At 36.1% G+C, this 17,005-nt stretch overlaps 1 protein-coding gene and 1 long non-coding RNA gene across 3 annotated transcripts; one reads left to right on the forward strand and one right to left on the reverse strand.

The window, feature by feature from the left end:
* The first annotated feature begins 1,666 nt into the window (after positions 1-1,666).
* LOC114324119 (FAM10 family protein At4g22670) lies at positions 1,667-11,343 on the forward strand. Of its 2 annotated transcripts, XM_028271855.2 has the most exons (11): positions 1,667-1,959; positions 2,073-2,133; positions 3,573-3,731; positions 3,828-3,915; positions 4,004-4,084; positions 4,180-4,244; positions 9,404-9,544; positions 9,789-9,905; positions 9,989-10,165; positions 10,709-10,766; positions 10,992-11,343. In XM_028271855.2, the coding sequence occupies exons 1-11, from the start codon at positions 1,850-1,852 to the stop codon at positions 11,087-11,089; spliced, it is 1,155 nt and encodes a 384-aa protein (XP_028127656.2). In that variant the 5' UTR covers positions 1,667-1,849; the 3' UTR covers positions 11,090-11,343. The 2 variants fall into 2 exon arrangements, with proteins under 2 accessions (XP_028127656.2, XP_028127657.2); XM_028271856.2 differs by lacking the exon at positions 2,073-2,133.
* Positions 4,333-8,566, reverse strand: LOC145802982 (uncharacterized). Its single transcript, XR_014344900.1, has 2 exons — positions 8,069-8,566; positions 4,333-5,467 (listed from the first exon to the last, which is right to left on the reverse strand). It is a non-coding gene; the product is annotated as an uncharacterized LOC145802982 (long non-coding RNA).
* Positions 11,344-17,005: the final 5,662 nt, after the last annotated feature.

Below are 17,005 nucleotides of genomic sequence, written 5' to 3' on the forward strand. Positions count from 1 at the left end.
TTTTTAAATTTTTTTTAATCCAGTTGCATATAGTTTTGCTACATGAAATTATCCCTGTCAAATTTTAAAATAATTCTATTATTCAATCAAGTAATGCTAGCATAATTAAATTTTGAGTAAACTGACTTTTTTTGAGATTGAGAAAAAATACAATATATTTCATAGTTTTGATATAATTATACTGATTCTTTTTTACTAAGACTAAAGGATCTGAATTAATGTAAATGGTGCAAAGATACAAAGATAAATAAAGTAAAATATACATTTTAATTTAAAAATATACAACAACAATTTTTTTTGTTGATATGATTAATAAATTACAGATAAAAAAAAGTTATATGTGATTTAAAATCATGTATAAAACTTATGAAATTTATTATATATTGTTTTTCAAACCTGAAAGAGGTTAGTGTAATTTTATCTTAAAATTTTTGCATTACATTTTTGGTTAAATACGTTGTCATATAGATGCCTTCAAAGATTATAATAATTAAAAAAAAAATGTGACTATTAGGTCCATGCATATTTAGCCTGTGTTTGGCAAGGGCTTTTTCAGGCTTTTTTGGCTATTTTAGCCACAAAAAACAAAATAGGCTATTTTAGCCATAACAAACAAAACATCACATCCAACCTATAATCATTACATTCTTCTCTCACAAAAAAAGTCAAAAAAGCCAAAAAGCCAAAAAGTCCTTCCCAAACCAACCTTTTTAGCCCAGGCTAAAATAGCCAAAAAAGTCAAAAAGCCAAAAAGCCAACCCACTTCCCAAACAGAGGCTTAAAGATTTCAAAATAAGTTTTAAAAAAAAGAGTATAAATTATAGTTTAAGAAAATCTCAGGCTCCATTTGATTTAATTTTTGAAAAAAAAATTTGAGTTTTGAATTGTATTTTGAAAGATAAGTTATTGAAATGAATTTTGAAAATAAAAAATTTATTAGTTATGAATTTTAAAAATAATTTTGGGATAATTTGTAGTAATTTTTTTTATGATTGAATAGATAGGTGTGATTAATAAAAAAAAATATCAAAGAAAGATAGAGAGAGAAAGAGAGAGAGAGGAAGGGGAGAGAGAAAAAAAATGATATATGTATTAATCAATGTACTAATTAATATATTAATAGATTATATGATATAATTTTAGAAATTTTGAGTATTTGTAATTTATATAACAACAATGATTCATACCACTAAAAAAAGGACTACTAATAGCACTAATGCATTGAGAATGCAAAAAAAAAAAAAAAAATCTACTGCCACATCATTAGTGGTGCTATTAGAACACCACTTTTAATACTCTTAACCATTTTTCTTTATATAATAGGTGTGATCAGAAATAATAATATGAATTATGCTATATGCACAAATTAGTGTGTTAATTAGTGTACCAATTGATGATGTGATATAATTTAAGAAGTCTTTGGTATTTATAATGTGATTAATAAGTGGAGTCAATAATAGAATAATATTAATGAGTGGAGTTAATAATGAGTGGAGTTAGTACACTCAAATGTGATTAATGAGTGGAGTTAATAATAATATTATAATTAATGTTAGTAAAGTAGTTAATACACTAATTGATGTATTAGTACATGTAACACAACCGGAAAAAAAAATAAAAAATAAAAAAACCGACAAAAAAAAAATAAAATGAAAATGTCGATGCTATCCGTTTTCCTTTGTTTATTTAGAAGCTACGGGAAGAGCCTAGTCAGCAAGGAATCCAGCACTAGTCTCGCCAGTTTCGCACCGAAGCATAAAAAGTAACTAACTCTTCCTCACTTTCTGATTCTCACGAATCGATTCTGGTTTCTCTTCTCCGATTCAATCTCCAATAATCTTCGAACGCCATGGACGCCGCGAACTTGAACCAGTTGAAGCAATTCATCGATGATTGCAAGTCCAATCCCTCAATCCTCTCCGATCCTTCTCTCTCCTTCTTCCGAGACTACCTCGAAAGGTACCATATAATTCACTTTTATGTATTTATAATACTTTCCTGTTCAATTTGCTTTCTTATGTTTTTTTTTTTTAAAAAAAAAAAAATTATTATTTCGATTTAATCTTTTTCAGCCTCGGCTGTAAGCTTCCTCCATCTGCTTACAAGCCCGCAGAATCTCCCCGTAACAAATCGGTACTTCTGCAACCTTCTTTGTTCGTATTTAATTTGTTTGGCTGCTCAGAAAATGTAGGAAAATCGGTGAAACCAAAATTGTTAGTCTAGAATTTTTAATTCCTTTATTTTTGTTCTGTGTGGGGATTCAGAAGCAAGAATGATCAATCTAGGGATCTCTTTATTTTTGTTATGTGAAAACTTGGGCGGAGAAACTTTGGGAAAATTTGCTTGAGGAAAATTTGCTTGAGGACGTTGTCTCCATTGACAATGGTTTTTTTTATTTTTAAAGTAAAAAGTGAAGAGGCTATGGACACAATCTTGGAAGATGGCCCCTATTATGTTGGGGCTAGATTGATTGTTATTAAAAAATGATAACCTGGACTAAAACTAACAAAGTGTGAATTTTCAAGTATGCCATTGTGGGTGAAGTTGTGCAATGTTCCTTTGGAACTTTGGAGTGAAGAGGGTTTGGGTTACATAGCTAGCATCTTGGGAACTCCTCTTTATTTGGATGAGCCAACTTTTAAGAGAAGCAGATTTACGTTTGCGAGAATTTGTATTGAAGTGCCAGCAAATAAAGAGATCCCAAGTCTTTCAAAATAAATCTTGGTTATGGTAACCCATATGAGATTCAAGTTGAGGTACCATGGAAGCCCCAAAGGTGTGATGGTTGTAAGACTTTTGGCCATACCACTAATTTGTGCCCTCAAAAGCCAAAGTCTTTGAACCCTCCCTCCTTCAAACATGAGTGGAGAGTCAAGGACACTAAAACACAAATTCCGACTAAATGGGAAGTGGTGAAGAAAAAGGGAAGAGATGGTGGGCAAGGTTCAACGCCATTGATCAACAAAGAGAGAGAGACGCAGTCTTCTATCCCCTCAACATCTAATGCCTTTAATGTCCTTGAATCGTGTGATATGGATGAGTTAGGAAATGGAGATTCAAGTCAAGAGTTGAGAAATAGAGGTCAAGAGTTGAGAAATAGAGGGAGTCCATCTCCAAGTGATCCTAGTTATGGGGAGACTTCAAAAGAGGATAACAGAAGAAAACTTAAAGCGAAACTTCATGACTTGAAGAATGCTAGAAGGAAATTCTGAATCCTTGTTTTGTTGGGAATGTTGTGCTTGTTTTCTATAAGCTCAGTTTGTTTTTTGATGGAGTAGTTTATTTTGTTTATTTTTGTGCTCCCATCAAAAGCTGTGTGTTGAACTTCATTGTATATTTTTCTTTTTTGGTTATAATATGACTTACTTATCTAAAAAAAAGAATGATCAATCTAACATACAAATTTAGGGTTTAGTGTTTATGGTTTAGGTCTTATCAATCATTTTTTTTTTTTTTTTGGGGGTCAAAGATAGAATGTTAGTTTGTTAGTGAAGTTAGGTTACAACTTAAAGGGGTCCACCGCTGATCCATTAGCTCGAACCCAGACCTGAATTTTATGACTCCGATCGCAGAAGTCTTATGTTGTGGATGAGAGTGATGAGGATATGGAGGACATGGAGGAGGAGCAACCGCAAGACACTGCTGATGAAGAGGAAGAGAGTGAGATAATTGAATCTGATATTGAGCTTGAAGGTGAAGCAGTGGAGCCGGATAATGATCCCCCGCAAAAGGTTATGTGCACACTCATTGCTGTTTTTTTGTGTAGCTTGATTCAGAATTTTGATATTTGGTAACATGTATTATCTTATTAATGCTGAATTTTGCAGATGGGAGATGCTTCTGTTGAGGTCACGGAAGAAAACCGTGATGCTTCGCAGGAGGCTAAGGCACAGGCTATGGAAGCAATTTCTGAAGGTATTCTAATTTCATTACATGTACATACGTACATGTGTATATATTGTAAATGCAAGTTTTCATAATTTTATGGCTTTGGGTTGAATAGGGAAACTGGAGGAAGCAATACAGCATCTCACGCAGGCTATTTTGCTCAACCCAACCTCAGCAATTATGTATGCAACCAGAGGTAAGGATTTTTTTTTCATTCATGATGCTTTCTTCCCCTTCCCCCTTCTCTATTTTCATTTTTGAATTTGTGTGCGTTTCTTTGATTTCTTACAGCCAGTGTTTACATCAAAATGAAGAAGCCGAATGCTGCTATCCGTGATGCCAATGCTGCTTTAGAGGTAGTTCTTGTTTTTCTTACTTAGTAGACGAGTGTAGTTGAGGATATCTTTCTTGATTATGAGTTACATTATATGCTTGCATAATTGCTTATATATATATATATATATAGCTATTATGCATGTGAATAGACATGTTAGTGCAGTTCCAATTTGAGTGTTGTATAAGGTTTGAAGTAAAACTGGAGAGGTAAGGATTGTTGACAATGACATTTAACTAGTAGAGATGGGGGTTGTTGAGGGCGATGCACAAGGATGATAGTGTTAGGGGAAGGAAGGGATGTCAGTTAGGGCAATGATGTTAACCACTTGTGTGTGGAATAGAATTGAGGTGATCTGTTTTTTTTTGGGTGAATAATTGACATGATCTTAACTTGGTTCTTAATCTCAATCTGTTTGTAAGAGATATGGGAAGGAAGAGATGTCAACGGTGTTAGTTTGCGTGGTTAGGCTGAGGTTGAGTTTCTGTAACAGATTTTAATGTCATGGAGATTGAGTTTAATGGACAGTTAGGTTTTTCTTCATCTTCATTTCTTTTGATTTCTTCTTGTTTTTATGTCTCTATTAAATTCAATAGAGATTGGCATAGTCCGGAGACCACACTATGATTGCACTCATTGAGCTTCGAGGAGCTCCCCAAGTTCTACTAGCCATCCTAGGAGGATGAATGCCTTGGTATGAGAGGAGACTCTTGCATAAGAGTCTCATTCTATGTAAGTCCTATATGTTAGCTTTCTAGAAGGCCAATCCAATCTCTACGCAGCGACAATGCAATGCTCTAGAGAGTGAGTTTCTAATAAACTAGGAATAGTAACTTTGGATCCCCACAAGTACTGCAATCTCTCTTTAACTGAGCAGGGCACAGGCATCAACCTTAATAAATTACTTTTCCATTTTCAAGAAATATGATTGATTGTGGGCAATGAAGGGCCGACCAGCAGTCGGATATCAACAATAACGTACCTTGTGGTTAGTGGAGTGACGATTAAACAGCCCCAAAATACAGTTGTCATGAGGGGACTTGAAGAAAGGAATAAAAACCAACTATCAATTGTCATTAAAGGAGTTGCTTGTTACGTGGAATGTAGATTGCTACGGTATGTGAAACAGAAACGGGAAACTTGAACTTGAACATGAACATGAACATGAACATGGTACACCACTTGCTATAAAATGTGGTACTATGGGGGTAGATTGTATAAATTACACTATTAGAATTTAAGATACTTTGGGTGTGTTTGGTAACGTTCACGTTTTCAGTTTATATTTACAAAAATTTTATAAACTGGTTTTTTTTTTATTTTTTGTTTATTTTTAGAAAAACATATACGACAAACGCATTTGGTAATTGACAAAATGTTTAAAAAAATTTAAAAATATAAAAAAGAGTGAGAAATGACAAGTGGTGGCAAGTGGTGGCGGAAGACGGTGGTGGAAAGTGGTGACGGTAGGTGGTGTGTAGCTGGTGGTGGCGGGTGGTGGTGGCAGGTGGGTGGCGGATGGCGGGTGGTGGTGAGTGGTGGCGGGTGGGTGGTGGTGGCTGGTAGGTGGCGGGTGGTGGTGGTGGTGGGTGGGTGGGTGGGTGGATGATGGTGGCGGGTGATGGGTAGTAGCGAGTGGGTGGTGATGGCAGGTGGGTGGCGTATGGCGAGTGGTGGTGGGTGGCAGCGAGTGGGTGGTAGTGGCAGATGGGTGGTGGTGGGTGGCAGCGAGTGGGTGGTAGTGGCAGATGGGTGGCGGATGGCGGGTGGTGGGTGGTGGGTGACGGTGGCAGGTAGTGGGTGGCAGCGAGTGGGTGGTAGTGGCAGGTGGGTGGCGGGTGGGTGGGCGGTGATGGTAGGTGGGTGGGTGACGGTGGCGGGTGGGTGGTGGGGGGGTGGTGGCGGGTGGTGGTGGTGGTGGTGGTGGGTGGGTGACGGTGGCGGGTGGTAGGTGGTAGCGAGTGAGTGGTGGTGGTGGTGGTGGTGGGCTATGAAGCACGGACACGGACACGGACACGGATACGGACACGGGACACGGCAATTTCCAAAAAATGGGGACACGGACACGGCAGGGGACACGGCGATTTTTTTTAATTTATATATATATATATATATTTATGTGTTATGTAGATTCGTATTACATTCATTCTAAATCAAAATTAACAAACACTAATATAGTACCATTAATTCAATAAATATAAAGAGTTTAAATAAAAAAAACAGAATTTAAATACAGTTTTATATATATACATATATATAAACATATAATTAAAAAAAAAGTTCTTACATATATATATATATATATATAAACATATAAACAAATAAAAATAAAAATAAAAATAAAAAAGAGTCTTACATATAATATATATCAAAAAAAAAAAAAAAAGAGACTTATTAATATATATCAAAATAAAAAAAATATATATGTTACATATAACATATATAAAAATAAAAATAAAAAATATGTTACATATAACATATATAAACGTAAAAAAAATAATAATAAAAATAAAAATAAAAATAAAACTCAATCTCAATCTCATCTCATCTCAGTCGAAAGCTGAGAGAGAGAGAGAGAGAGAGAGAGAGAGCGAAAGAGGAGACAGAGGCGAAAGAGAGAGAGCGAGAGACGCAGAGTTCGGGGCTTACCTCGAAGACGACTGGATCGACTGAAGGAGAGACTGAGGGCTGCGATCGACGTACGTCGGAGGGCTTCGATCGACGTCAAAGAGCTGCGATCGACGTCGGAGGGCTGCGACTGAGAGACAGAGCTTCGATCAACTTCAGAGGGCTTCGACTGAGAGAGAGGGCTTGACTGAGAGAGAGAAGGCAGGTTTGATTTTTCTCCTTTACTCAGTTTCGATTAGGGATTGTTTTTTTTTTTTTTTTTTTTTTACTTTATAAATATTATACTTTGACCTCAAATAAATATAAAAAATTCAAAAACGACCCCGCCGTGTCCCATGGCGTGTCCACAAATGGACACGCGTGTCCCATCCGTGTCCCTGCCGTGTCCCCTTCCAAAAAAATCATTAAATTAAAGGGACACGCCATCTGGCGTGTCCCGTACGTGTCCACGGCGTGTCCCCGTGTCCCCGGCGTGTCCGCGTGTCGGACACTGCTACGGCATCAATTTTGGAGTGTCCATGCTTCATAGGTGGTGGGTGTTGGGTGGTGGTGGTAGGTGGGTAGCAGATAGGTGGCGGGTGATGGTGGTAGTAGTGGGTGGGTGGGTGGGTGACGGTGGCGGGTGGTAGGTGGTAGCGAGTGGGTAGTGGTGGTGGTGGTGGTGGTGGCGGTGGTGGCGGGTAGGTGGGTGACGATAGCGGGTGGTAAGTGGTAGCGAGTGGGTGGGGGTGGTGGTGGTGGTGGTGGTGGTGGATAGTGGACGGTGGTGGCTGGTGGGTGGTGGGCGGCGGCGGCGGCGGCGGTGGTGGTGGTGGCGGCGGGTGGGTGGCAGGTGGCTGGTGGTGGCGGGTGGTGGATGGTGGTGGCAGGTGACTGGTGACTGGTGGTGGCAAGTAGGTGGCGGGTGGTGGTGGCGGGCGGTGGATGGTAGTGGGGGGTGAGTGGTGGTGGCAGGTAGTGGGGGGTGGGTGGTGGTGGCAGAAGACGGTGGTGGAAAATGGTGGTGGGTGGTGGCTAGTGTTGGGTGGTAAAAAAAAAAAAAACTGGAAACTCAAAATGAAAACATATTTTTTGTGTTTTTATTTTTTGGCCAAATTTATAAATTGAAACCACTTATTTATAAATCAAAAATTTTACCAAACAAGTTTTTATTTGAATTTTTAAAATTTTTGTAAATATAAACAAAAAAACTGAAAACGTAAGTATTACCAAACGCACCTTTTAGTTTAGCATAGTTTTTGTTTAACTATTAGGCATTCAATAAAACATAGTTCCTCACCCGAAATTAATCATGTTGCAAAACATTTCTATCAACATTATGACCAATTTTTGATGTTTGTCATGTCAAATTTTTCTCACCTTAGTTTTTAGGTCATTATATTTAATTTTTTTCCTCCTAAAGAAACGTTTTAAGGAAATATATTGGAATTTTTTTTGGGTAATTTTTTATGAGCTTTAAGCTTGTAATCCCTTTGGCCTTTATAGTTCTTATTAGGAGATTTATAAGAAAAACCCCAAACCTAATGCTTAGCATCAAACAATTATCAATAGTCATTTTCCTTAGCTTTTGCTAAGGAATAATTAGGCTAGAGCTATACCAGCAGAACAAAATAGGAGATTTCGAGTCTTTTGGCTAGAGATTACCTATAAGAAACACTAGCATTGCTCAGTTAATAATGAGAATATTTTATTCTTTTTTTTATTCCATGTATTATCCTCATGACATGAGAGTGTTTCTATTATGAACAAGGACATCTTTCTTTGTATCATTTCTCAAAAAGCTAATAAACTGGGTGAATATGTAAAAGATATTCATTATCTATCTTTCCATACATAGCTGAAGAATGGAAAAGATTCTTCCACGTCTCAAGTCCTAGAAGTGCATGACTAATACTGCAAAGCCCAATACTTAAAACCAAGACATGTAGGTGGACCGACTCATCAAATTCCCATTGAAATAGGATCTACACAAGGAGAAGCAGTTGTCATTTGTTGGTTATTGGCAGCATCCCTAAAATGTTCAGGTCGAAATATGGCTTTCAAAGAAAGAGACTCGTGGAATGGTGGATCAGATAGAGCTTTTGCATTTTTAGTTAATCCATAAAACAGGATCGAAAAATAGTCACATAGATCCATTATGTGGGAGAGATGGCGGAGCGGTTCAAGGCATAGCATTAGAACTGCTATGTAGGCTTTTTTGTTTACCGAGTGTTCAAATCCCTCTCTTTTCGTAGCTTCACCTAATGTACCAATGTTCCTGACATATTGTCCTTGGGGGTTTAGGTGCTTCATTTCTTATGGCACACATATCATCAATACTACCATGCAAACACATACATTGATTGCATTTGCTTTGTATACGGGAACATGTAATGTGGATTCATGTGTTATTTGTGCTATAATGATTTCACTTTTTAGACAGGATGCCCCTCCATCAAACTGATATGGTCGCTTTGGAACTATATTACTCTTGTGTTTTGAAGATGGTTAAAATGTGTGATGGGCTATCTTTCCAATGGTGGGTGCTACATTTCTCTTAAATGCTTGTTACAGATCAATCCAGATTCTGCTAAAGGGTACAAATCCCTTGGCATGGCATGGGCAATGCTTGGTCAATGGGGAGAGGCTGCTAAGGATCTTCACTTGGCATCGAAGTTGGACTATGATGAGGAAATAGGTGCCGTACTAAAGAAGGTTTGCCTTCATTTTAATGCTTTGAAATCCTATTTTCATATCACCTTTGACAGGTCACTGTACCCTTATGATTCTTTGTAACTGGTGGGAGTGTCAGACTGGCGTATGGTTTGAGGTGCTTGAAATTGTGTCAACATGCATGCTCATTATTGTGATGGATATGAAAACATTTTATAGCAAGACTGAAACATTGCATTAGTCTTAATATATTTTGGGATCTCACTTAAGTTTTTGGTCCACTCAGGTTGAACCCAATGCTCACAAAATTGAGGAACACCGTAAGAGGTATGAGAGGTTGCGTAAAGAACGAGAGGACAAAAAGATTGAACGTGAGAGACATCGTCGCCGTGCTGAAGCTCAGGTAATTATATGCTTATTTGTTAATAAAGTTTTTGGTTATTCATCTTCTATATGACTTGTACTTTGTTCTACATTCTGTTCAAGGCTGCATATGAGAAGGCTAAGAAACAAGAGCATTCATCTCCAAGTAGAAGAACAGGAGGCATGCCTGGTGGGTTTCCTGGCGGAATGCCTGGAGGGTTTCCTGGTGGCATGCCAGGCGGTTTCCCCGGTAGCATGCCGGGAGGAATGCCTAACGTTGACTACAGCAAAATATTGAATGTAAGATGTTATAACTTTATGGGATGCTTAGTTTGTTTCGCCAGAAAAGATTTTCCAATTTTTGACAATGTTTTATTATGTTTGATTGCTATCTTGAAACTAATGTGCGAGTAGGTGTATTAATGGTGGCGGTGGCGGTGGGCGGAAGTGGTAGCGGTATTGGAGGAGGTGGTGGTGGTGGTGGTGGTGGTGGTAGTGGTAAAACTTTAGTCCGGAAAATGTTTTCCGCCTTTCAAAAGTAGAAATAGTTTTCTGCCTAAACAAGCTTATTTCCTATTAATCATGGAAAATGTTGTATGTTAACTCTCACTTTCTATCATAGTAAACACCATAAAATACGGAAAATGTTTTCCTCCAAAATAAACCGAGCATGAATCTCTCTCGACTTTCTATATGTTATTCTTAAACTGATATGATATTAGCTTTCCCATTTTATGATACCAAACATTTTGTATGGTTATTTGCACCACTGCCAAGTGGAACTTTGCGGTCGTATACTAAATACTGTTGGTTGAATGTGCTTGTTATTGTTATTTGGAGCAGGACCCCGAATTAATGGCTGCATTCAAAGATCCAGAAGTCATGGCTGCTCTTCAAGATGGTACTTCTCTTTCCATTCTAATAGATGTTGTTTTTTCACGTTTGCCTTATTATTTTGCTACTTTTGCAATTGCATTAACTTAAACACAGACTTAAGGGGCTATTACAAGTTACAATATAACCCCCACACAAACGACCACTATGTAAAATATAGAAAATGTACCTTGTATTTATGATATTCGTATTTATTTCTATTTTATCCTTGTATTGCTCAATTGTTTTGCAGTGATGAAGAATCCAGCTAATTTTGCTAAGCATCAGGCAAACCCCAAGGTGGCTCCCATAATTGCAAAAATGATGGGTAAATTTTCCGGACCTCAGTAAATGCTTGTCAAGAGTAGCGTCATGTTTTTGTGAAGATTTGTTTTTATAGTTGGGCAAACCTTGGTTTGACATGGTGTGGATATCAGGGTTCTTTACGTTTTTGTTTATATTGTAATGTGTATGGACAGTGTCCTCGTCAAAAGTAGTTTTCTTACATTTATAGATGAAAAAAGAATTGCAATATCTAGTTTTTATGTGTGGTTCACACGGATTTTTGCAATTTGAGCATATAATGAAAAGTCCTATTAAGAATATGCTTCGTTCTGTTTTCTCTTTTTAGGAATTTCTCTTTTTGGGGTGGCACCTGTAGATTAGCTTAGCTTGATCTCTTTTGAGTTTGGATATATAGGGAATTTTATTAATTTATTTCACTTTTGTACATGTATAAATATCCATAAGATAATAAACTGTGTATATGTATAGGGATTAATTATATTTTAAAAATAATGAGGGATCGTGGTGTCATTTGGGAAGTCAAACGAATGAAGTGTTCCAATTAAACATTTTAGAAGAAAAAACTACAAATTTTTTTTTGGTCTTTTTCACAAGATTAGTTTGCCATTCATAGAAGAGTTCCCACCGGTGTGATCTCATCTATTTTGCAAAGAGACTAAGGCACTATTTGACACCATCTCTTATATTAATACTTTTATTTTTATTTATATGTTTATCTTTTAATCTTTTTTGAGTTATATCGCCTTTCTATTTTTTTTTACATTTTTTATTTATTTATAAAAAGTCAAAAAGTGTACTTATTTAAATCATTTTAAACACTTTCAAAAAGAACAACACACAGAGTCAAAAAACATTTGACATATTTCAATGCCCTTTGCCTAATTTGTCTTGAACTGTGTTTTGTGGGGGAATATCTAATTTAGTCCTAAGTTTACATCCAATGGTTCCTTATTTCCACACCAACCCTCATTTCTTAATGTGCTCATTAGACTGAAAAAGGTAACCATATCTGAAGTAGTTTCAATTGATCAAGAAATTCCACCGTAGGATATGCTCATCATTAATTAGAGACTAATTAATAGTACGGATCTTTTCAAATCCTAGCCATATTATTCCGTTCTTCCAAATAAGTCAGGGTAACAAAGCCAATTGTAGAATTAGTTACCAAAATAAATTTAGTGAAACAGTATCTTTAAGTAGAGGTCTAGTCATCTGATATATAATGGTGTTTTGGAAATATTATTAAAAGTTGGTTTTTAGATTTTAATCAAACTTTTTTCTTTTTGAGAAAGTGATTTGGGAAATTGATAAAAGGTTATTTTGACTTTTTTGATTAATATTTATTTATTATGTTACGTCACAACAAAATGACCAAAATATTCCTAGTCAATTTAGTAAATTTATAATTTTACCCATGTGGCTCATTTTGTAGCTGGAGGGTAGTTGATGGAATTTCACATGCTGCTTTTTGCTACCTTTCCAAATAATTTATTGTCAAAGAAGTCATACTGTTGGCTGTGTTTTGAAGCTGCGAAACGCAACGTTTTACTTGTTTCCAAATCGCCCCATAATGTACCATAATGTACCTATTAATTGGGAGCACCAAATGTTTGAAATTCTCTCTCTCCCGAAAAGGATTAGGTTGGAAACAAGGTATAGGTCTAAAATTTGGTAGAAGTTACTTTTGGGTATTTTTTTTTCATAAACTTCCAAGAATTTTGAGTCCTTTTGGATGCTTTGGGACTAGTTTGTCAAGTTGTATCTCTTGGGTAGGGTTAGAGCCCCCGCTCATTGCCAGGGTGCTTCGGTTTTGTTTGCTGAAAAAAAAGGCTGACTGAAAGAAAAAGGATTTGTTAGAATTCAAGGAAGAAGTCCAAAACTTGTGAATACTAGGGTCCACCATAGGGTTGCTGCGCTGTGCTTTGGAGTTCATCTTGGGTCTATTTTGATGATTCGAGCTATATATATATATATATATATATGTATATATTGTAGGATTTATCGAACATATCATTTATGAAGAAAATCAAATTAATCGAATATTTATAATCCCATTATCAGATGTTAAGGTGTCGTTTGGTAACACTTACGTTTTCAGTTTTCTGTTTATATTTACAAAAATTTAAAAAACTCAAATAAAAACTTGTTTGGTAAAATTTTTGATTTATAAATCAGTGGTCTCAGTTTATAAATTTAGCCAAAAAATAAAAACACAAAAAATGTGTTTCCGTTTTGAGTTTTGAGTTTTTTTTTTTTTTTTTTTTTTTTCCACCCAACACTCGCCACCACCCGTCACCATTTTCTACTACCATCTTCCGCCACCACCACCCACCACCACCTGCCACCACCACCACCACCACCACTCATCACCCACCTGCCACCACCACCTACCAGCCACCACCACCCACCTGCCACCTACTCGCCACCACCACCACCACCCACCTGCCATTCATCCACCACCACTCACTACCTGCCACTACAATCTACCGCCCGCTGCCACCACCTGCCACCTACTTGCCATCACTATTCACCACCCACCTGCCACCACCATCCACCACCTGTCACCACCACTAGCCACCCACCACCCACCCACCACCACCACAACCACCCACCATCACCTACCACCTACTCGCCACCCACCTGCCACCACTGTGAAAATCCATCTTTTAATTATTCTTTAAAGAAAATTTATTAATTAATTTTGTCTACAGTCTATCTGAATTATACATTAGTGTAAAAGTTAGTTTTAAATTGACTCAATTCAATCACTAACAAGACATTATTAAGAATAATAATTTTGTGGGTGTTCAATATTTGTTGTTTATAAATTATTTTAATTATGATTCAATATAATAACTATTCTTACTAAATACCTTAGTTAAAAATCTTAGTGTGTCAATTTTCAGAAACACACACACACACACACAAAAAAAAAAAAAAAAAAAATACAAACAAACAAACCATGGGCAAACAACCCATAGTTCCTACCAAACCCACCATCTCTTAGAAATTAGGAAACCATAAAATTTAGGGAAAGCTCATTCTTAGAACTTGGAGAAAGGGAATGGAATGTTTTTGAGAAAATAAAATAATGGAAAGAATGAGAGGGAGAGAGAGATGTCTTCAATATTTATATGCATGCAAGCCTTCCTTGTGCATGCAAGCATCCGGTGAGAAAGAAAAAAAAAAAAAAAAAGAAGAGAGAAATCCCCAAAGCCACCAAGCTTGGTGTTAGGAGAGGAAGAAGAGTAGGAGATTAAAGAAGCCAAAATTCTCAACCATTTTGTCACTCTATTACTAAGTAAGAAAACCCTCTCAACCCTCTCATTTTTTTTTATATAATTGAAATTTTTCCGATTATGTACATTTGATACATTGTCTAAAACTGTGTTGAGAATAATCTGTCTTGAATCTGCCAGCATATTACTCGAATTTTTAGACAATTTTATACTCAGAATTTTGAGATGATTTCTTCTACAAAGTTGTTGATAATGATGTCTAGTTTATCCAGAAATTTTTGGAAACAATTTTTGAGCTTTCTACGAATTCATACAAATTTTTAACTAAATCTGAAACAGTGTTGAGAATAATCTGTCTTGAATCTGCCAGCATGTTACCCGAATTTTTAGACAATTTTATACTCAGAAGTTTGAGATGATTTCTTCTACAAAGTTGTTGATAATGATGTCTAGTTTATCCAGAAATTTTTGGAAACAATTTTTGAGCTTTCTACGAATTTATACAAATTTTTAACTAAATCTGAAACAGTGTTGAGATTAATCTGTCTTGAATCTGCCAGCATGTTACCCGAATTTTTAGACAATTTTATACTCAGAATTTTGAGATGATTTCTTCTACAAAGTTGTTGATAATGATGTCTAGTTTATCCAAAAATTTTTAGAAACAATTTTCGAGCTTTCTACGAATTTATACAAATTTCTAACTAAATCTGAACCTGTGAGACAAATTTTACCATGTATTTGAAAATTTATTTAAAATTCTATACTAAGCCAAATCTGGAAATTTCTAACTAAAAGATGAAATTTGAGAAGTCTAGTTTCATGATAAATTTTTAGATTATGGGTTTGATCTATAAATTTAAGCATGGAATTAATGTAAGGAAATGTGACATATCTGTGTCATAAACACCCTTGGAATTTCTTTAGAATTATTTATAAGTTATTTTTGGAAAAATCTTTCTGAAAAATAACCATAACATGTTTATTGAGTATCCTGTAAATTGATATGAATTTTAGAGTTGTATAAGTAATGTATTTATAATTTTATTTGCAAGGTTTATACTCTGAAAATTTTTCTGGACAGAATAAAATCACCACTTTAATATTATGCTAGTCTAATTTTGTAAATCAAAAATTTGTGCATATGTGTGTTTAGGGTTTAATTCTTGTATCTAAGTTATTATATCATACCATGGTTTAAATAAATTGTTTATTTAAATTCTGTACTTTTATTTAGTATTGTGTGACACATGCAATATTTTATGATTGAGAATTTTAATGAGTTGGTATAACATTACTTGTGATTAAAAATTTGGAGTTATTTGTGATTAATATCAAAATTAACTGAAATAATTAACGACATATACAAAGTTAACAATTGACGGTTAATACCAGTTGTTCGGGGTGAGTCTTGGTTTAAAGACTGTACGGAATTAAGAGTTGACGGTTAACACCGGTTGTTCAGGGTGAGCCCTGGTTTTGAGAATTCTCACGTAAATTGTGTTGCGAAACTCTAAGATGGCACGGGACTTATTTGAACTCTTTTCGGTATTCGGTTTTGGAATAAGGGTGGATGTGCAGGTGGCACACAGGGAGGTTGCTTACCCCTGGCAGACCGTTTCCTTGGGGCAGACCACGGATGCCACTACTTGGGTATATAACTCCGGACGTGGGCATCCCTGGTAGTTACGGTTGGTAACACTTAAATATTTGACCAAGGGAGGGTTTCAAATTAACCGTTGCCATGCTTAGTGGTTGGTGAGTTAAATCTCTTGGTGAGATTTCGAGTGTTATCTAAATTATTAAAATTACTGAAACTATTCTAATGGTTGTAATTTCTGTGTATAATTATATTGTTATCTCATGTTTAGAATATTATTATTTGTCTCTTAAAAAGAATGGTAGGTTGGTTACGTTTTCTTACTGTGTTGCAAAACTCATGGCATATATTTTGTTGCCCTGGCGTTTCATGCCAGATTATGTTGAAGAAGAGACTGAGGCTGAAATTGGAGCTGCTGCCAATATCGAACCTTGGCTGACTTAGAGTCAATATTTTGTTAGAATAAAATCCTGTTATCCCTTGTATTAGGATTAAACTATGTTGTGACGTTGTGTGTGAACTTGCAGTTTTATTTTGTTGTTGGACTTTGGCTTTGTAAGAACTTAAAAGTTCCTAACTAGTAGTTAAAATTTTATCTAGCAAGTTATTGTTATTTAAAATCTTATGACGTTTCAAAAAAAAAAAAATTTTGGGGGGCGTCACAACCACCACCCACTCGCTACCACCTACCACCCGCCACCGTCACCCACCCACCCACCCACCACCACCACCCACTCGCTACCACCCACTACCCGCCATCGTCACCTACCCACTCACCATTACCACCCACCACCCACCCGCCACTACCCACCACCACCCGCCACCCACCACCGTCACCCACCCATCCGCTGTAGGACAATTCTTCACTGTATTTAATTAAGTTAAATTCTGTTGTGTACAAAACAACAACAAGAATATAAAGAAATAAAGAAAAGGAGAGAATTTGTTTGATTACAAAAATCAAACTCGAAATAATAAATAAATAAATAAAACTACAGATTTTATTTTGTTACAAAAACAAAAATAAAATCTGATTAAATAAACAAATAAAACAGAATAAAATTAAACAACTTACTTGGTTAATTTATTTGAATAACTTTTCTGATCAAGTCCAGTGTTTAA

The sequence above is a fragment of the Camellia sinensis genome, chromosome 11 (genome assembly GCF_055761805.1).
Source record: "Camellia sinensis isolate YWXY chromosome 11, ASM5576180v1, whole genome shotgun sequence".
In the NCBI taxonomy this organism is placed as follows: Eukaryota; Viridiplantae; Streptophyta; class Magnoliopsida; order Ericales; family Theaceae; genus Camellia; species Camellia sinensis.